The following is a 22,312-nucleotide window of genomic DNA, read 5'->3' as shown; positions in this document are numbered from 1 at the left end:
ACAAAATGTTGTTAAAAGTGAATTTATAAATAAAAGGTGTATTAATATGATAAAACATAAATAGTAGAAATTTTTCGAATAATTTATGGATTAACAAGGAAATGTGAATATATGGGTCTAAGACTTCACACAACAGAAGATAATCAGGAGTTCTTTAATTACTATTTCGTTAACCTTGTAAATTGTTATTTTCAGACTGATTGAAGGTGACATTAAATTAATTATTTTGTATAGATAAACTAAAATTGATCATAGCATTTGATTGTAAACAGATAAGTCAAAGAATTCAGCATTACTTCAAATACTAAGCGATTATTTCTGCATAAAAGTATTGCTATTAAATACCCCCCCCCATACCCAATGAAATCTCACGAATTCCTTTAAAGGCTTAAGCAGTCATTGTGGCTTGGTAGTACCACATACTTTGGAAAAATATAATTAATGGCATCACTTAAAAATTATGGTCAAATTAGACACTTATAAAATTGGTGTGAAATAACATAGTATACATAACTCACCTCCTCTATGACTAATGTGAGGGCAAAAAAACTTGAGCTTTCTTCTTTTGTGAATGAGGTTAGGGAATTTAAAAAGTATTAATGAAGAAGCAACATAACCTCCAACAATAGCTATAACATACATTATCAACATGTTATAACTAATAAGATATGAAGAAGAAGAACAAAGTTCATCTGCAAAAATAAAAATGCAATCATTATCCAAATAACTCATTCAAAGTATAAATTTAAATGGCAAATGACATTCTTAATTTTAGTTAAATTAAATACTTAATATTTTACACAAAAAAAGCTAGAAAAAAATACTTCTCAGTTACATGGGAATAAAATGAAAATCATTACATAATTCCTCAATTTTTTTTGTAATTTTCCATATTTCAATTTTCTTTAATTTATTTCTTGTCTCTTATTAAAAATGCATTATACATACTTTGCATTTTTAAAAAAAAAGTATTTGCAAATATAAACTGTGCAGTAGATCTATATAATACATGTTCAATCAAAAATAGGTACAAAAAAAATATATTTTAAATAAAAATAAAAAAGTAAATTTTAAATTGCTTTAGGAAATTTAAGTCAATTTCAACCTTTCATAAAAATAGAAAAATATATTTTCAATGAAACAAAGATTAATTTGCTCGATTACAGCATTTAATCTAATAAACATAAATATTTATATTAAAAACTTGATTGCTTAGTACATAATATTAAAGCAAAACACATTTTTACAAAAATAAAAAAGTGTCTGATTTAAAGAAAATAGTTTTGATTTATTTACATATTTTTTTTCTTCATTTCATAACAAAAGCAGGAAAGAACATAAATTTTGATCACAGTTAAGTAATAATTAAGGACAATTCCATGCCAAAGGTAGCAGAATTAATGAATAAAACAATTTTTAAGGTTTTGGTACAAAATATTCAGTTATCTATGCAACTATTTCAGTATAGATACAACTATTTACAAGATACTTTTCTTTCAATTATAATGTAAAGTAATTTGCAGGAGTCACATGCAGAACTTAAGGTTTAATTTCCTTTTATAGTTTGCTTTGGACCGCCAATTCCCCAAAGGTGTTACCCAAAACCCTAGGGTTCAGTGAAATAATCACACATGCTCTGAATGCTAGGACTTTTTAAACAGCAATAATTTATGCATATCTCAGTGTATAAATTGACTTTTCAAACCCCCATAATTTTACGAAAATCAGGTGTTGACTAATATACCAATAATAAAGTCAGACATTTGTAGATCTTAAAATATTGATGTATTAGCATAAATATGAGATAAATCTGAATAACTCTGTAGCAATTTACACCTTACAAAAACTATTTAATTTAATATACAATTTTTTTTTCATTATGCTTTCTTTATATATAAAGATTCTTCTTTAGACATAACACTTTAAATTACGTTCTAGAAAGAAAAAAAAATTAAGAAAAAGACAAGGCAAGATAATTTATTCCAGAGTATTTAAAAAAATATAACACAAAAAAAAACTTTTAAATCATAGAATAAAGCTATAGAATTAAACTGCTGAGTCTCACAAGAAATTATCATTACCCCCATCTAAAGAATTCGAAACTCTAAAGTTCTTAAAAAATTTAACAACAACATTATTTGAGAGCAAATATGTCACATCCTGGAAGAACAATGCGAAATATTTTTTAACTTGAGAAACCTTTGTAGACTCAATAATTTCTTTATGTTTAGTTTTGAAATATTTTTTTTCCCAGCAATCTACTTATACACAGGACATACTGAAAATTTGCAAAAGTGTAATCAAGAATAGGGGGTCAACTTACCAATAATCAATATAAATAAACCAGGTTTCAGTATAAATAAACCAGTATATACTAGTTTATTTATATTGAATCAATAATTTATTTTATATGAAATTATTTCTGTAAAGTGCCTATGAAAAAAGAAGTAGAAAAAGAAAAAAAAAATTGTTTCAATAATTATACATTGAATAAAATTTGAAAGAAATATGCATTCATAAACAATCCATAAATATTTCCTATCTATCTTTTCAAAATCAAATAATTAAATTTAAGAAAAGAGAATTATGGTCTGCAGATAACAATTCTCATTGTTTATAAAAGTTATTTTTGAAAAACATAACCCTGCTTATTTTATTTAGTTTCAGCATATGCATACATCATGAAAAAAGTCATGTCTTTTTTTTTGGTTAGTATAATCACAGTTACAAAGAAATACTGCTTTTATAAATTCAAGGTTCTGCTAAAAAGAAACTTGATTACTTAGGGCTCCATAGATTAATAAAAATTAGAAACTGATACTATGTTAGAATACAAGATTAGTACAGTTAGACCAATCCTGCATTGCTATATGATTTCAAGTTGTCAGGATATGCCTTTGAAATTTTGAAATGCTTAACTGAGACATTTTACAAGCTATTTCTCTGTATCAAGTTAGAAATGTTTAAAAAAGTTTAATTTTTAGGTCAATTTTGGATTAAAATCATTCTGTTATCAAGGAACATTAAAAGTTTGCAGATATTTTTGAAATGTGAAAGCAGATAGTTAATTTTTATATCTAACTCTGCTAATGATGAAGTTTAACTTATCTCATACTCTGTTCTTAAGTTCAAATTTCACTAAAGCTTTTTTAGAAAAAAAATCCTTGACACCACACAAAATTTCAAAAATTGAGGCACTGAGTGATCAAAATAGCTTTTGCATTGGTTACAAAATTGGTTAATTACAAAAATTTAACAAAGCAAAACACAAATTCAAAAATATTTTAGGTTAGGGATTTCAAGACCAACTAGTTAGGGAAAAAATAACTTAATTCTAAGTAATTTTCACAAAAATATTTTTAACCCACACAACTTTAGCATTTTTTAAGGCATTATGTAAGAAAACTGTAGAAATTTTAACTTATAAATTATTCTGTTAATATAGTTTTTCCTTTTAAGCAATATGCATAGAAAAAATATAAATTTACCTGATCTGGACTGAATGTCTAAAATTTTTGTAGTATTAATTACCCCCATTAACTCACTGGTAGGCATTTATTTTAAGGCAGTTAAAAATAATAAAATAAGAATGTAATTAACGTAAAGAATAAAAAAGATACATATTTTAATCAACAATGTAAAAGATCTCTGTTTAAGAAAAAACGCAACTTTTCTGCCCAGTTTTGTGACTATAGGAGTTTGTAAATTAAAGTTTTATCACCTAATTCATTATACCAAAATGCATAAGCAATAAATCATCGTTTGACATACGTCAAAATGACTAGGCAGGTATGGTTTCGTTGCCATGGAAATGAGACAGATAGTTCATTTCTCAAAATGATATAAATTTTTTTTTCACAAAATGATATCTGAAACAATTTTCTATTCGATTACATAATAGTTAGTTAGAAATGAATTCTTAGAAAATTGAAGTATAACGAAAAATAAATTTTAAAAATTACTTATAAAATCAATAATTTAAGTTTAAAATAATAAGTGCTTGTAGCTTTTTTTAAAAAATAATTCAAGAAAATTGATTCATTTTGATCAGTGATTTCGAAGGTTTTATAAATATTCATGAATCATATTTTCGCGTGAAGATAAAATTGCTACTAAATAAATAAAACATATCTAATATTTAGACAAAATTAGTAACCCTTTAAAAAGGAAGATTAGTCAATTTGAATAATATCTAACCAAATACGTACCGCTTTATGAATTCAATCTTTAGCAATTTCAGATATATTTACTAGACATCAAAACTATAAATTGTAAACAGCAGACGAAAGACGCACAATAAAAGACTACGGTCTCGATTTCATAAAAATAATTGATTAGTTATTCAAAAAGTTTCTATAAAGCAACTTGTTATAGATTTGAACTTGAAATTCAACAGTTTTATTAAATCTATGAATCTGAAATTCGGAAAATGGATGAAAAATTTATAATTTATGATTTATTTTTTAAACAACTTCAAGTTAAATTGTAAAATTAAATGAAGTGAAGTGATTAATGTTTTATGAAAATGAGACCTCTAGTGACAAATAACTAAACTAATTCTCTTTTCGTTTGTGGCCGATTTTTCGTCCGCTGAGAAACAGCATCTTGTTTTCTGCTATTTAACAGTTTTTAATATAAACCTAGAAATAAGTGAATTTGTTTTACAAATTGAAATAAATTTCTTTCTCTCTTCTTAATTTGATATTATTTTTGTCCTTTTATTTGCAATTTCATAAGGACAATGTCAGTCTTGAATATCATCAGATATAATTCTAAAGGTAATTCATGTTATTAAATTTCGTTAGATAATCTTTTAGTAAAACGTTTGCAGTTCAAACGTAGATTATGTCAATAAAAAATAGTAATTTTATCCTTCTGTGAAGTATTTTATATTTTCATAAAAAATATCTTATCCTCATCGGTTATTGAAAAGTAAATAATAAATTATTCTTTTTTAAATGCTAAAAGAGTCAAATACTAAGAAAACAAGACTAATTATTTAAATTTATTGGAATCTTGGTTCACGAAAATGTATAGATGTTTTTAGTCAATTTAAATTATTGCATTGTTTTTTTCAATTAGTCTTTAGAAATTTGTTTTAAATTTTTTTTATATTATGATTGTTTAAGACTATATTTAACCACTTTAATTTGATTATTTAATTTTCGAACTGCTCGTTGACTAAATATTTATTTTTAGCTTATTAATTTTCTATTTCTTATTCGTATTATACAAATCAACTGATTGAATATTGTATATAAATGAAATTAATTATCTAAAAACGCTTAAAACTTAATCTTCTTGTGTTTATATCGAAATAAAAATTTATTAGAATTAAGATCTAATGAAGCATTACGAATTTGTAAAAAAAAGGTGATCTCGTCGTATTTTGAAATAGTGCCAGATTTATTTTTACAAGGTCGATCTCTTGAGGACTTTTTTTTATTATTTTTATTCAAAGCATTTATTTTTTACATGAAAGAAAATGAATAATTCAATTGATTGGACAACGTGTATATTTATTTATATGTGATTTACGTAGGTGGTAGCTCATGACAGAGGTTCTCCTGTATCCCACTCCTTTTCAATATTAAAATTTTTTCAGTTTTTGTTTTTAATTGAATTTTGTAGAAAAGCTTTTATCAAATTTTAAGTTTATTTAATAAATTATTTATAACTTAACAATGCATTTAACATTTGCAAAAATTTAAAACTAATTATTTTTGTCAAAGCTGAACTGAATCTTTCAGTTATAATATTCATTTAGTATAGTTATACCATACCAAAAAATGCAAAATTTCAAAAATTAAGTTTTCTTGAAAATCTCATTCTTAAATACATTTAAATGGTAGAAATATTTAAAAAAAAAATTTTCTAAATAAATGTAAAAATCTATTTTTTTCTTAAGTAAACTGAATTTGAATTTTTTTTTTTTGAATTATTCATAAAATTCTGTTTTGGTTTATTTAAGAATCTTAAAAATGTACTTTTTCAAAGATTTCTGCTGTAAAGATGTAGTACCTATATACAAGAACTGAAATTTTAGTCATTAGTACTGAGCATCTATAGAATTTTTAATTTAAGAATCTTAAAATTGTACTTTTTCAAAGATTTCTGCTGTAAAGATGTAGTACCTATATACAAGAACTGAAATTTTATTCATTAGTACTGAGCATCTATAGAAATCTTGGAATATTTACTAATCAGGGTTTTTGTCAAAATAGTCAAATTTTGAAGACAATTGTGAAGTGGCAAGTAAAGAACTAAAGAAAAATGATACTGCGAAAAGGTATTACTCATAGCTATCCCTGGGTGAAACATAATAGCAAATAAAAAATTAGTTAGTGCAGCAATTGTAGTTGGTGTGAACAGATGTCAGTATGAAAATATTCCCAAAATATAAAATATTTAAAATGTGTTTGAGAAATAATTATCTGAGAAATTTTAATCTCAGATATATTTAAATCATTGCTTAGGTTCCTAAGTAGTAATTTTTTTAAATTTGTTTCTGTCAGTCCCGCAGTGGACTGATCGTTAAGACACAGTTCCCATCAGATCACCGAAGTCAAGTGTGCGGGTGGGTGACCACTTGGATCAGTCTGCGTAGGGACCGAGGGTGTGCGGTATTGGTCCTCGTTAAACTGTGCTACCGCAAAGTGCTTGACTTCGCGTGCAGGTTATAGTGCAACCGAAGCGGGGTGTCATCCCCTCTGCAGAGAATGAAAATTGTGATGGCATGTTTTCGGAACATCCACCGGTGTGTTTAAGGAGAAGCAATTATAGTTTAGTTTACCAATTAATTATGAAAATGATCTGTTTTTTTTTAAAAATTGTCATTTAGATAGGTAAACACTTATTAAACTTTTATTTCTATTAATATCAATCATAGTACCTTATGATTGGAAAATGATAGGGATTTTAGGTCTTTAAATAATAAAATTTTAAGACCTGTTTCGAAAATATATAATTATGGAAGTTTAAATCTTGGAATTATTTAAATACTTATTTCCTTAATTCTATTAATATTTTCTTTTATTCTGATATCAGTTATTCTCTTTTTTACAAATACAACCTGAAATAAAGTGTTTTTCGGTTACTAAGAAGTATTCAATTAATCAATAAAAAAAACTGTGCTTTTTTAAGAAAAAAAAATAGTGTAAGTTTTAAGAATTATTTGAATTTAAAATTAAATTTTCATCAATACTGCTGAGCATTTTTTTAGTAGCTGGGTTTAATTAGACCTTAAAACAATTTATTCATTTCAAAGTTGTAGCGTATACATTAAATATATTTTGTCAGTATGTTTAACTACATTTTATCACAAATTTATGTGTTTTTATTCTTGAATTAACTTTTTATAGCCATAGATTATTTCAAAAAAAGATATAGCCATAGATTATTTCAGTTATTAAATGAATAGTACCTATCTATATCGGTCACAGACTCATTAGGTTCGAGGAAAAAGTGGCTGCTAAGTTATTAGTCTACTGGCTATATACTGAAAATGTTAATTTTCAGGTTGGTTCAATGATAGTGACATTGGTTTTTGAAATATACTGTCAATAAAAAATATACAGTAAAATAAAAAATAGACAGTCATAGAAATTTAAATCTCAAATATTATTTAAATCTTAGATATATTTTAAAGAATATTGCCTTAACACTTAATGAAATAAATATAATTCTTGTTAATTTCATTGTTTTGGTGAAGCACCATTGTCTTCATTACTTGCAAGCTCACGACGCCCTCATGCTGTTATATTTATAGATCTGTACAATAAGTCTTGAACTTGATTTGAGAATTATTCACTAATTACAAATTTTAATGTGGGTCCAGAGCACTCAACAATTACATCTCAAACTTTTCAATTCTCTTTTGTATGTTTAATTTAATAAAGATTAGAATTGAGATTTTTAATCTTAGTTTTTTTTTTTTTTGCCGAAGGCTCTGCCCACTAATTGCATAAAATTTTTCAAACTTTTTACTGTACTTTATTATTTTTTTACTTATTTCTTTTACTATTGTATTATTTTCAAAAGTTTTAAGGCTCTTAATTTTCCGAAAAAAACTCAATAATATTTGGGGATAAGATTTTTAAATAAGTATGAAATGAGAGGGCTTGTAGCTATTTTAACGTTCAGCAAATTCAGTAAAAAATCTAATGTTATTTAAATTTACCATTTCAAAAAGAAGTTTAATTCATGTCTTAATTAAATATCAAAACAATTGAAAGTAATTGAAATAAAAAATTCATTAATCTCAGATTTGTTTAATATTTTACATGACGGTACCCTATAATAATTTACTCATGACTAAAAAGTTTGACTTCAATACTCCTTGTATTTACATTTTAAAATTATTAAATTTTTTTAATCGTTACACATTTTAATGAAAATTTAAAATTCACTAATTTACATTTGTAATATTAATTTATTAAGGTTTTCTTAGTGTGTTTAAAATTCTCTTACATATCTTTATAAATTCAGTATGATATTAATCTTGCTAATTTTTTTGTTAGATATACTCTTATAAATAACTTATTTAAATCTAAAAAATTCATCCGATAACTTTTTAAAATTATAGTTTAACTGATCATAATTTCGAGTGAAATTTTCTTACATAATTAAATAAAACTAACTACTAACTAACTCAGTGGCGCGACAGCCCATTAAGAGGGCCAAGGCCGACTGTGCCCATCTCAGTTTTCTTGACCTTGGGCTCTGGGGTGCAAGAGCATATGTTCCGGTCAGGTGGTCAGCCGAACGCGGAACCCCCAGTGTTAGTTCCCAAGCATGCTTGGTACTCATTTTATCGACCCACTGAAGGGATGAAAGGCTGAGTCGGCCTTGCCCGGCCCAAGGATCGAACCAAGGACCTGTGGCACGGCAGCGCGAAGCGCTACCACAATTAAATAAAGTAATTATTAATTTTAAAAATAAAATGCGTTACTCAATTTGAAAGATCTTTAAAATATTGCATAAATTGTTACTATGGTGGCTAATATAATCAAGAAAAAAGCCCATTGTCAAAAACTACTTATTTTATTATGATCATGAAAAGTCTTTCAAAATGTTTTTGCATTTTGTTGATGAAAGAACTTTCAACAATGGGAATTTTTTTTTATTAGTGCATGTATCCAAATTATATATACAGTAGGGAACCGATTATCCGGAACGATCGGCACCAACGCTATTCCGGATAACTGATTTTTCCGGTTTTCTGAATCACTACAAAAAGCCGTTTTTTTTTATTGTCAAACTCAACTAAAAAGAATAATATTTGGAAATAATCTTAAAACGAAGAAAAAACGATGAAGTAATACGCAAATGATTATTTCCCAAATGATGGTAAGGTAAACATCTTTCAAAAAAGAAAGAAAAATCCTGAAATCTTGTGAGGAAAAAAACATTTTTTAAAAAAAAATTACGGGAAAACTTATGAAATTTCGTTCCGGTTTTTTGGTTTTCCGGTTTTCTGATTTCCGGATAACGGGTTCTGTACTGTATATACATAACTTTTCTTGCCGGGGTGCGATATTATCACATCGCACTGTATCCCGACAAGAAAAGTGACACAAGTCAAAACACAGTATTTGAGAAAAATAAACTTAAAGAATACTATGAAACTTATTCTGAAATAGCACAATCTAGAGATGAGGCGCTTTTGGAGCTCAATGGGGCACTTCATACATATTTTTTATTGACATAAAATCAAAATTGCTGTTTTTTGACTTGTGTCACTTCTCTTGCCAGGGTGCGATATATTGTTTAGTAGACTATTGTTCCATTACACGATCTAACTTTTCACGGTTTGATAGGTGGCACTATTATAGTAGATTGGGATGTGGCACATAACTTTAAAAAAAATCAGGGCATGGTAAATGGGACAGTGGCATTTACCCTTAAAAAAAACATCAGTGTAGGATATGCTGAGCAATGGCGCTTCACCTTAGAAGAAAAAAAATAGCAGTGTAGGGAGGGTTTGCTGAGCAATGGCACTTCATCTTAGAAGGAAAAAAAACATCAGCGTAGGGTGCGCTGAGCAATGGCGCTTCACCTTAGAAAGAAAAAAAAATAGCAGTGTAGGTTATACCAGGCAGTAGCAAAAACAAACTCAGCCATTAAAAAAAATAAATGTTTATTACACAGGTAGATCACATACTAGGTTAATACCCTATAATTTATGTATGCCTTAAATTTTTTTTAAAGATTCATTTACTTTTTTACTAAAATATTTTTTAGTGGTGTAATTTTTCAGTAGAATAATTTTTTTGCATATTTCATTCTTTTTTTTAGATATTCTTATAAAGGCCATAAAAACACAGCAAGCTACACTAAGAAGCAATTGTCTGGTTTCTACACTGCAGAAGCAAATCTATGAGCCACTTAAATTATCATCAACATTTTTCAGAACTTCTTGGACTCCAATTCATTCGTCTTCATCTCACAAGCAATGTAATAATTTTTATCCAGGGTTTTCATATTTGATTAATCTTATGTAGGGTTGCACAGCCTGTGCCCACGGCAGCGACTAACATAACAAAAACGTATAAATTTTTTGTGAAAAATAGACAATGGAAATTTTGAATTGCATATTTAGTTTTTAACGCACATTATCTTAATCAATGTAGTTTTTTAAATTATTTTTTGGCGGTTATCGCTGCAGATTTCCATGTAGCTTAATTCTCAATAATTTTAATATATTATTAAGGTAAATGAATTCTGAATTTTATTAATCACTTTGACATTTTTTATTTGTGCTAATTTTGATTCTTAAATCAGTAGTTGTTGCTACAGATACCCGTGTGGCTTTTCAAATAGCAAAATTTTTAATACATTTTAACATCTTTCTAGTTTTGTTTTGTGTATTTAAAAAAATGGTTTTTTGTGCTAAATTGAACCTAGTTTATGCAAATTGAAATGTCTTCTGATAATTTTTCTCCAGTTATTGTTACGTATTTCCAAGCTGTTTTTAGCTCAATATTATTATGTCTTGGTGTATCGAATCACACATTAAGATAACTACTTCGTGCCAATTTTATTGCGAATATAAATTTATAAATTATTTTGGCAGTTTATGCTACACATTTCTACATGGTATTGAACATCCCCATATTTTTTATACACTATTTACTATTATTATGACACTCAAATTTATAATCTCTCAATTAAATAATCACTTTTAAATGGCTTTTATTTGTGTCACTTTAATGGTAAATGCAGGTGATTTTTTGCTTATTTCTGCATTTAATGATACTTTTTCCAACATTTTAAAAAATACTGATCTTTTTAATACTCTGTTATTACGAGACATTCGAATCGCCTATTTAAATAATCACTTTTTAATACACTTTTTTTGTACCGATTTCATTATAAATACAAGTATTTTTATTATTTTTTTTTTGCAGTTATTGCTACCTTTTTTCATGCAGTTTCGAAAAATCCCAATATTTTAATGTTACAACACATGAGTTTTGAATTGTGCATTTATCTAATTGCCTTTTGGCACGCTTTATTTGTGCTGACTATATTGTAAATATAAGAGGTTTTTGATAGTTTTTTTTTTCCATTTGGTTTCTGATATTTTGAAACACATTATTATTACATGTCACAAACACTGATATTTTTATAATTGATTAAAATATGTCTAAATACTTGGACAATCAACCCTTCATTGGTCTGTCTGCTGTGCAAATGGCCCTTTACACAAAAAGTTTGTGCACCCCTACTTTAGTATCATTATCAAAAATTATTAAAACAAAGTATTTATATTCGCGGTTGCTATTAAATATTTAAGCAAAGGAAAATCAAAAAGGTTATTGGAACCTGACAGATCATTAATGAGGAAAGTGAGATTTAACTAACTAAAATCAGTCTAAGCAATGTTTAGAAATATGTTAAATAGGCATTCAAATTGATATTGCTTCGTTTTTTTTACCCTGTTGTGTACCATGCCGTGTATATTTTTTTACGTTATTTTTTATAAGAATTCTATAGAGATAATAATAGAAAAATTTCCATACAATTTTTTTTGTGTAAATTTTAATTTAATTAATTTTAAAATGTTATTAACTTTTACAATGTAAATTTTTATTTAATTAGTTTTTAAGTAATAAAGAAAAGTTGGATCAATCTATGTATGCTATTAAAATAATGAATACAAAATAACTTTTTAAAATTTTAAAGTCATCATAAGTAATTGCACCATTGCTAAGTAATCTCTTTGGAGAAAAAAATTTAAGAAATTTTCATAGTTACCAATAATTAAGTAGTAATTTAAAAACATGTTCTTGAATGAAATTGCAGTATTTGCAGACTGTGAACACATAACTCCGTTAAAAAAAGTTGCACAGTTTCAATACTTTTTTTAAAGACAACTCTTGATGTTATTTATTACTTTCATTAGGTAAAAGAAATTGGGGAAAAAACTAGCTGTTACAAAAAATAAATTTTAAATATTTAAAATGTATGAGAATCAGTTGGATTGTAAAATTCATCAAGAGTTATTTAAGAAAAAATATTACAACTGTTTGATTATTTTTTCAATTAAGATTTGTGCATTTACATTCGTAAAAAGCAAAATCAGCCTATAATAATCAATCAAAATTATTAAACCCAAATTTTATTTCAATAAAATCAGAAAGTAAGTCCATTGAATAAAATCTGTTTTAGTACAATTAAAAATTTAGGGAACTTTTTATTGCATTATTTTTATATTTGATATAACAATATGTTTATTAGGGAGGAATGAAAATGATTCTGATGCAATTTTGGCAGTTGGTGAGCAAAAGGTAGAATCCTTTTGTATTTAATTTTATTCTTGAGATTAAAAAGTGAGCGTTAACTCCTTTCATATCTTTATCCTCTTAATAAAAAAAATTGTATGATATGTATTTTGTTGAAATTCTAAATTTGTTTATTATAATTAAAATGCTTTTTATTATGTTTAGCATAGTGATCAATTTCTTATGAATTCTTGTATTTTATGACAGGTCTTCAAAGCAGTTTACAATCCAGTCTAACTTCTGTTAGAGCAATGAGCTCAGACCACAGTCACTCCAAAATATGGACAATAGAAAGGTTTCTTTCTGCTGGTTTAATTGGCCTCTTACCTTTGTCTCTTGCTTACCCAAATCCTGCTCTGGATTATGCTTTAGCACTTGCATTGGTTGTCCATGTTCATTGGTAAGAGGTGTTTTTCCCCCCTTTTTTTTGTAAAATATATTGTAAACTGATACCTAAATATGATTAAAAATTCAGTTATCGTCAATATTTGATTGTTATATATTTTTCGCAAAATAATATAGCCTGTAAAGATTTAGTAGAAAAGCGTGTTTAGTTACAATTCGAAAATACTCAATTTTCCAACTGAACATGTGATGGTCAGCTATAAATAAAGAACATTATTTTTTTCTGCCATGCCTAAATCTTCAGTCCTAGATAACTGAAATTAGTGTTTCACTGTGGCTAATGTCTTAACTAATTTACTATGTTTTAAAAATGTTCCATTATATTTCCTTTATTTATATCGAACAAATCAGCCTAGCTTAAGGAAAATATTTTTAATTTTCTATTTAAGTATAAGTTTGTTATAAAATGTCATTTTGTAGGCTGCACTTTTTATTCTGAATATAGCTTAAAGTGGACACTAGTGAAAATGTGTTTTTAAAAAAATTATCATAACTTAAAGCTTGTGTTTGAGAAAATGAGCTCAGCAAATAATACATGTTTAAGAATATGGACATAGCAAATAATGCACGTTTAAGAAAATGGACACAGCAAATAATCAATGTTCAACCCGTATTTAATAACTAAATGAGAAATTTTGTATTTTCTTTTCCTTAATTTTTTATACACTAAGCTCAATCATTACAGGCCAAAATCCTGACTACTTCGAGATTGGGGTGGCTAGGTATATTATAGGTGTAACTTTTCAAGCATCTCTTCGTATTCAAAACTACTAAAAAAAAAAAGAAAAAAAGATTTTAAATGCTCAACGTCAATTAAATACCACTATTATAAATTTATAAGATCCATAACAACAATACAAAAGGAACTGTTGACTTTCAATATCTTTTAAAAAAATACCTATTAAAAATTTTTTCTAAGTGCTTCAGACAAATGGATGACATCATATAATAAATTAATTTAGACCTATTATATTTTTCTTTTTTAAAAAAGAGAGAAGTTTGAAAAACGGAATCAAATGCTACGTCTATTTTCTTAAACACTCATTTCGAGCTGTCTTGAGAATAAAAAGTTGGCTGATATTTTTTTTTCTCTTTTAAGAGGTACAGTAACATACTAACTTCAAAATCAGTAGTCCATGTGTTGAATATTTAGTTATTTAAAGTTAAATAATGCTTGCTTTAACTGAAATCCTTAAGTATACAGAAATACTTGATTATTGTTTTTTTACAGTCAATATAATCTAAGTAATTATTGCTTCTCTAATCTATTATTTTTTACTAACTTATTATTACTTTTACTTTTCTCATTTTTTAGTAGTTTATTTTTAATAAATTAGTAATTGAAATGTATAAATTTATTTATGATAATTGAAAGGGTAACTATCCGGAAATATATTGCGTACATTTTTTTTAGTCTATTGATTTTAAAGTCTTTACTTTTGCTTTCACAATTTAAGATTTTCTTTTTGTAGTGTTGATATTTTTTGTACTGAATGTCCTTTTGTATTAAATCTATACTAACTTATTTTTTCAAAATACTGGTTGATAATTAAAACTGAAATTTAAATTCCTCTTTCTGCCAAATTTTATTTTTCTCAATTTTTTTAAAAGATGAATTACTAATCACACACCATGTTGAAAAAGTTATTATTAAGTATATTGTTGAGCTAGATTAGTGCTAGAGTTCCTAAATATTCTATTATATCACTTCTGACTGAACGAATTTATTTTTTTAAATTACAACCTGTTTAATAATATCAAAACTGTTTTCTAAATGCTTTTTCTACCATTTTTTCTTTGTCCTTTAATATGAAATTTACCTATGGTGAAAATAATGCATTGTGATGTAGTCACTTATTAGTCAGATTATTCTGTATATCTTGAGCATTATAAATTAATATTTTAAATTCGGTAACACATCTATTACCAAATAATATATAATTTACTGTATGAACTCTGAGATGATTATTTTAAATTAGAACTTAATATTTGAAACAACAATTTTAAATTGAGTAACACTTCTAATAATTATTATTTATCTTTTTATTTTTAAAAGTATAGAATTTTAATCTACAAAAAATGCATTTATAATTAAATTATTTATTAGAAATTCTTGAGTTATTCAAACTGCTATTACTAATTAATTTAAACAAATCAAGTTTCCTTAACATGTTAGATTTGTCATTTCCCTAATTGCATAGAGTATTAAGTTATTAAAATGCTACATTCAATTGTAACGGGTATTAAGTTTAAAACAGTGTATCACTAAATTATTGAAAAGGTTTCTGATTTATTCTATTAATTACAGCTAAATCTAATTACAAATTTGTAAAATGACTTGGTAAGAAATTATTTTAAGTTCACAAATTAGGTTAAATACTTGTCAAATCCAAAAGTGATTATTTAATAATAATTTAGTTAAAACATGTCTTTGGATTATAGAGTTCTAAAAATATACAGCTAACTCTAATATGAATTAAAAAACAGTACAATGAGATCAAGAAAAAAAATAAAAAGAACGAGACCATTTTTTGGAACGTCAGAGAGTCACTAAATTTTTTTTAGAATATTTTTTTTTTTTAATATTTAAGGTTTATACTTACCCATTACGGGTATTTTTGCTCGTTGATGTGTGATTGATGTTTTAAATAAATGTTTTTTCTTTTCTACATAAACTTTTTTTTCAGTATAGCTTGATTCGGTACAGGATTAAGAATTGTTTTTAATCTTTTGTATGACTGTGTTTTGAAAGAATTGTGCTTTTATTACAGAGCTTGTTTATGTTACTTATGCTACTAAAAAGTTGGAAATTTTTAAAAAAAAATATCTATTCTAGAAAATGTATTTAAATCTATCTATAATCAACAATTTTTTAAATTTGATAAAAGTGTATTGTTAATACATGTTTTAAGAGTATAATAATGCTTTATACATGTAAAAGTGTGTAACTTTGTTCAATATCCTTAAAAGAATTAACAACTTTTAGCACGTTGACTACCACGTCCCTTATATTCTGGTGGCAGCCAAGTTTCTGATCGGGTCGCGTCACCAGTATTAGGGTGACGTTTATTCGACTTGTGAAGATTATTCATACATATTTGAAAAGATATTTCACAGGAAGTAACAAAACTATTGAATTGTTATAAAAGTAATAAGAAAAATGATTTATCAAGAAAATTATCGTGAACCTCGTAAAAGCTTTCTTGTTCACTGTTATTTGACTCACTAAGAAATAAGTTTTCCATTTTTCTTTTTGAAATTTCTATTAAATGGGGAAAGATTTTAAGTTATACTCCTCTTTACTGGGCAAAGATTCAAACTGATCGTGTAATGTAGCAAGATGTTAAAGAGAGGCGAAGCAACTAACGCAAATAAATAGACATGATACCATGGAAACAAACGGAGCGAGATATTATTCTAGGACCACCAGAGACTCTCATTATTCAAATATTGGAGGGAGTACTTAGCAGAATACGCTTCAAACAGCGGTGCTCGTGGTCTGAAGGAGATTTCACTGTAAAAGCGTGTGGTAGTCAATGTGTCAAGAAGATTTTAAGCCTCTCTGATTCATTGTTACGGAAAAATGTTAGAGATGTTTCAGCCTATCCCTTTGGTAATAAACAATACATTATAGTAACTGTAAGAAATGTGTAATAAATGCAATAAAAAGGTGCTTCAAATTTTAATAGGTATAATCCCTGTGGCAGAATTTTTTCTGACTTTCTGCGACAAACCTAACTAGAACCAATATCTTTCTGCAAGATATTTTTATCGTTATAAATGTATGTGTAATGAATTTATAATAATAGATGAAATTCGTGTTTATAAAATAAATCTACATGCATAGAATAAAACTGTGTAGATTTTTTTTTCTTAATTTCATAATATAAGTTTACATTTCTTAATAAGTTTAAATATAAATTTGCATAATCTTCGATAATAACGGAAAGTTATAAATGTATAGATCTGCAGACGAAAATGCTTACTAGAGCATAAATAAAGATTATCCAGAACCTGTAATAAGATAGAACTTATAGAAATAGCTAAGAATGGACAAAAAGATTAAATTTATAAAACAAGATAACTGAATTTGAAGTATCAGTTTAAAACAGTATCAAAATTAAATTATTAAAGCAGTTTAAAACAGTATGATTTAATGTTTCATTATAGTAGTTATATCAAGTACAGAAACAAATCAGGTGAAAAAATTAATATTGAAGTTGAGTAATCAAAATAATAAAATAGAATTGACTATAACCGATAGAGGCTGAAGTTGGCAAATTTCTAAAAATAGCTTAATAAAGGGGAAAAAAATTCTCCCCTTTTTATCCAGTAACTGTTTGTGTTGGAGATTAACGGAGAATTACGAGCGCTTTCTGTTTCCGCGGTACGCTAGAAAAAAAAATATTTAAAACAATTCTGTAAGAAAAAAATTTTGCACAACCATTATTGCTTCTGCAGAAACTTTTTGTTTCTATAGAAAATGTTTTTTTTTTGTTGGTACAACAGCTTCTGTTTCTGCAGAATCTTTTTTGAGAACTTTTGCTTGTGGCAAACCAAAAATTTTTATTTCCCAAATAAAAAAAATCTTTCTGCAAGAACTCAGTCGCTTTCTGCGACAATGTCGCCGTGTTTCTGCCACGGGGGGTATAATAGATTATGTTCATTCATATTATACATAAACATATATATGTGCAACACATATGGACAACTCATACACATAGTAGTTTAGCATTGTGCTGAGACATAACTCAGAGGCATGGTGCTCTGGAAACAAAATAATTGTAAAACATTCTTGTAATTTTTACAGCGTGTGTTTATTAATTATGTGTTATTAAATAGGACTTATAGAATTTTTTTTTTTATTACCATGCCTTTACTAGTTTCGAGGAATTCCAACAAACTTAGATTATGTAAATAGTGAATAAAATTAACTTTTATTTGTATATTGTCAGAACCTGTAAATACTAAATTTTTTTAATTCTTCTTTCTAGGGGTGTTGAAGCTATAGCTGTTGACTATCTTAGACCTAGTGTTGTTGGTGCAACACTCGCAAAGGCCTCTGTCTTAGGTGTATATGCATTGTCAGTTATTACTTTAGGCGGACTATTTTATTTCAATTACAATGATGTAGGGCTATGTCAAGCCATGAGAATGCTTTGGAAGTTGTAATGCTGCAGGTAGACTATTATTAGTTTATGATGTGCAGATCTGTAGATGAAGTGATACTTTTTGTCAAAGAATTTATTCTGTATGCAGAAATATTATGTTCCCCGTGAACTGAGTTTATCAGGAATTTCTTTTTGTGAAAGCAATAAAGTTATAAACAAAACTTTTTTAAAAACCTTTTATTTTTTAACAAAACAATTTTTTTTATCAGAACACAATAATTATTATATACAATTTGTTGGTCCATCATAAATATTTCTTGTTTAAAAAAAATTCAAGATAAAGTTTACTTTCAATGTATTTTTTAGAGATGACTGAAAAGCTTTCGCCTATCTGCAAATTGTCAGTACATTTGAAGTGGAGAATATTAACTTGAAAATTGATAAATGTGCTGTTATCCCAGTACATCCGGAAAAATAAGTAGGTGCATTTTTACCAACAATAATGTACTTATCAGAGGATGCTAGAAAAATTAGTTTTTATAGCCTAAAGGACAAGTTCATTACCAAAATATAGGTAACTAAACATTTTCCTACTCCTGAATAAAACCTTATGTTCTTAATGTTAACTTATTTGAAAAAATTGAAGTATACATGTCAATATAAATTAAATTTAGTACACACAGATACCATACACAATGAGTAGGCAGACAGCATTTCAGTTATGTCTATTAATTCATTCTTTGTAGCTACAACATGCATTACTTTATAATTGAGAAAAAAAGATACATTTGAACTAGTTACCCTGTAAAAGTTATTGTTCATTTATTTAATAAAGAAAAGTAACCCTTAAAATATCAAACATTGAAATTAAAACAAATATTGTATCTAATTAAGCTCTTTTTAAATATATATATATTTTTTAAGTTAGAGGAAAATGAATAAATGATGCAAAATAACATATATTGGGGAAAAAACAAAGTGCATAAATCATTAAATTTTTGTTAAGTTCCAGTACATCTTACAGCTGTTAAGTGATAGATTTAATAGATGCACTTTGGGTTACTAGGGATATTTTTCTTTTATAACAGCATAAATAATTTGAAATCAAACATAACTAAAAAAAGTAATCTTCAGTATTCTGCTGAACACAATGTTATTTACTCACAGGAAAAAAATTTGACACAAAATTTGAAAGCAATATATTTTTCTGGAAAATAAAAAACTAAAGTTTTTCATAACTTATCCTGAAACTATAACATATTTTATGTTAGGATTTTGTCCATGAAAAAAAATGCAGTGCAAATGAAGACCAACTTCCATTCTTGTTCATTTCGAGCTACCAAACTTTAATGAGTAATATTTTACTTATAGTGTCCTTTGTTTAGCAGCTAAATTAAGCTGGAGTTGTACTAATTTAAAAATGATTTGTGCAAAAATGAAAGTTACAGCAACTTTTTCCTGGGATAATTTCACTGATCAAATAAGGCCTTTTTATAAACAGTATAAAGAAAATTGGATATAAGTTAAAATGCAATATATACTTTGACTTCAGAATAATATGTGCAATTAAGTTAAAGAACATATTGAAAACTTTTACACCTTCATTAACATATATCAAAATTGTAAAGTGTGGAATTAAGTGAACATGCGAAGTGATTCACATTATTTCTAGAATATAATTAGTTTGGCTGCACTTTATGTTAAACATCTAGTATTTTTATAGTAACAATGAAAATTGGGCTTTTCCATTTTGGCATAGTGATAAGCATTCAGAGCAGTGATTGAAGAAATGTTATATAGTGTGTTTTAAAATGAATTGGTTTTTAAAGTGAGAAAGGTGATCTCGAATGTATGGCTTGCTGCAGTTTGCTAGGGAAAAGTTTAGTTTTCAAATAGTGCCGGCCAGGTGGCTAGCGCGCCTGACTGCTAAGCCAATGGCTGCGGGTTCGTATCCCGCTCTGGGCATATATGTTTCTCTCTCTGTGTGTTGTCTTCTGATGTGTGAATGTGGCCCACCCTATGAACGGGTATTTGTGGCAGTGTGGCGTGGGTAATGATGCTCGCCTCCGTGACTTAGGTTCACAGGTGCCCAGTGGGCAACGCTTCCGGCATCTTCTAAGGCTAAGAACAAAAGTTCAGTGCCTGCCGTCATTTTAAATTTTTTTTTCAAATAGTCATTTATTTGTTTATATTGGACTACATAATCCATTTTTTTGCTACATTAAGAATAACAAGCTAAATAATAATTTGCTGTTAAAATTTGGTAAAAATTAACAAATAAAAATATGCATTTATTAAAAATGAACTAGAAATGTTTAAAAACTGCTTATTTATATTTCTTTTATTTAGATGCACAGCTTGGAGTTACTTTTTTTTTTTCGTGATTGTACCTCAGAAATTGTTAGACTTCCAACACTCAATACATTACCTCTAACACCTATTGATTCAACAAATTTTATGCATTCCATTGTGTATGACAATGGTTTAGTTGTTTCTTTCCCATCACTATCGGATTCAGAGTTTTAAAAACATTAAAATCAAGAAAATGCACACTGATACATGAGCAGCAGTAAATATAGAATCACTTGACTGCATAGTAATATATTCTGTTATTATTACATTGAGTGATTAATCATGGTAAGACATGAGAATTTCATTTTGATTATGTACATGAACAAATTGAACTTAAAAAAAAAAACCTTTAGACTGGAATAAAATTTCCATGAACCATCAAATTTTTGCTCTGTCAGCTTTAATAAATTGATTTAAATTTATGCTTGTATTAACAGGTTTTTATTTACACTTTTTAACATAATACCAATCATTAAATGAAAATTTCCTTTGTGTCCCAAGGATTTCTTTAAACTAAAGCTTGTAATAAATGAATTTGTTCTCTTTAAAATATGTAACTATTAATTAGCTGGATACAGATTTGGTTCTTAACTATATTGAGTTAGGTAATTTTTGTTAGGGTCTAAAAATTAGCATTTGAAAAAAAAAAAAGGTCGCAGAAATGGAAAATACTAAATAGGGTTACTGCTTCAAAATGATAAAACTTTCTCTCTCCTTCCATAGTAACAAATGTTTAACACACTAGAAAAAAAAATAGTAAATACATATTTTAATTGTGTTTTGTTACATATGTAATAATAATTTTAACTTGGTGGTATGCAATATATTTTTCAAAATTAAACTATTTTAAGAAATTGTACATGTTTCTGAGAAAATTATATAATTACTGCTAGCTATAATAAAGTTTTAGAAATTAATAAAATTAGTTGTTTTAGAATTGAATTAAATATACAATTTAACAGTACAAAAATTTAAAGTGGCTGGGTGGGCCTAACTCAAGGTTTAAAAGCTTCCAATAATTATATTCAAGTTAACTAAATTAGAAGAGGATAGAAACTATGTCTTGGCACAGAAGCAAAATGAAAAGTTGGTAAAGACACCTCAGGCTGTAAGATCCATAATTATAAGAAGTGGGTAAGCTGTTCAAATTTTTCAAAAGAGTAAGGATGATTTTATCCTTCTTGTTGCTTTATATATATAAAAAGACAATACAAATGAATATTAACCGCCTTCCTTACCAATTTTTTTGAAGAAAAAAAATTCAAAAAATCAACATTATTTTATTATTAAATGCAAGGAATTTAAAACAAAACATAATACACAAGTTGAAAAAATTTTTAAGTGTAAAAAACATTTAATTTACCATCACTTAACTATCCAAAGTTATCTCTTGCAAATGAAAAAATTTAAATACAGTACAGAACCAGTTATCCGGAAATCAGAAAACCCAAAAAAAAAACGGAATGAAATTCGATAAATTTTCCCGCCATTTTTTTAAAAAAATTTTTTTTTCCTCATAAGATTTTAGGATTTTTTTCTTTTTTGAAAGATGTTTACCTTACCATCATTTTGGAAATAATCATTAGTGTATTACTTCATCATTTTTTCTTCTTTTTAAGATTATTTACAAAAAATGTATTTTTGTTTTTGTTTAGTTGG

General features: G+C 26.8%; 2 protein-coding genes across 5 annotated transcripts in view; one reads left to right on the top strand and one right to left on the bottom strand.

Annotated features, from left to right (window-relative positions):
• The window catches only part of LOC107453158 (lysophospholipase D GDPD1), a 28,826-nt gene extending 24,478 nt beyond the window's left edge, over positions 1-4,348 (bottom strand). The window contains exons 1-2 of one of the 4 annotated variants that reach the window (XM_043040151.3): positions 4,209-4,348; positions 519-692 (exon numbers count right to left, since the gene is read on the bottom strand). In XM_043040151.3, the coding sequence (XP_042896085.1) occupies positions 519-651 (133 nt within the window). In that variant the 5' untranslated portion in view covers positions 652-692; positions 4,209-4,348. Of the gene's footprint in view, positions 1-518; positions 693-3,488; positions 3,673-4,208 lie in introns of those variants that run through there. The other 3 variants (XM_071180554.2, XM_043040150.3, XM_043040149.3) reach the window with 3 other exon arrangements.
• Positions 4,349-4,493: 145 nt separating this feature from the next.
• Positions 4,494-18,522, top strand: SdhD (succinate dehydrogenase, subunit D). The gene is made up of 4 exons (XM_016069871.5): positions 4,494-4,778; positions 10,297-10,455; positions 12,993-13,185; positions 18,185-18,522. The coding sequence occupies exons 1-4, from the start codon at positions 4,742-4,744 to the stop codon at positions 18,360-18,362; spliced, it is 567 nt and encodes a 188-aa protein (XP_015925357.1). The 5' UTR covers positions 4,494-4,741; the 3' UTR covers positions 18,363-18,522.
• Positions 18,523-22,312: the final 3,790 nt, after the last annotated feature.

This window comes from Parasteatoda tepidariorum, chromosome 8 (genome assembly GCF_982258835.1).
Source record: "Parasteatoda tepidariorum strain Cologne lab strain chromosome 8, Ptep-v5.0, whole genome shotgun sequence".
Lineage (NCBI taxonomy): Eukaryota > Metazoa > Arthropoda > Arachnida > Araneae > Theridiidae > Parasteatoda > Parasteatoda tepidariorum.
Note: the sequence above shows the minus strand (reverse complement) of the source record. Positions and strands in the feature narration are given on the sequence as shown.

Bases quoted from the DNA above. Each gene is read 5' to 3' on its own strand.
- SdhD (XM_016069871.5), top strand. From the start codon at position 4,742: ATGTCAGTCTTGAATATCATCAGATATAATTCTAAAG. The intron at 4,779-10,296 runs GTAATTCATGTT...TCTTTTTTTTAG, and splicing joins CATCAGATATAATTCTAAAG to ATATTCTTATAAAGGCCATA. The intron at 10,456-12,992 runs GTAATAATTTTT...ATTTTATGACAG, and splicing joins GTCTTCATCTCACAAGCAAT to GTCTTCAAAGCAGTTTACAA.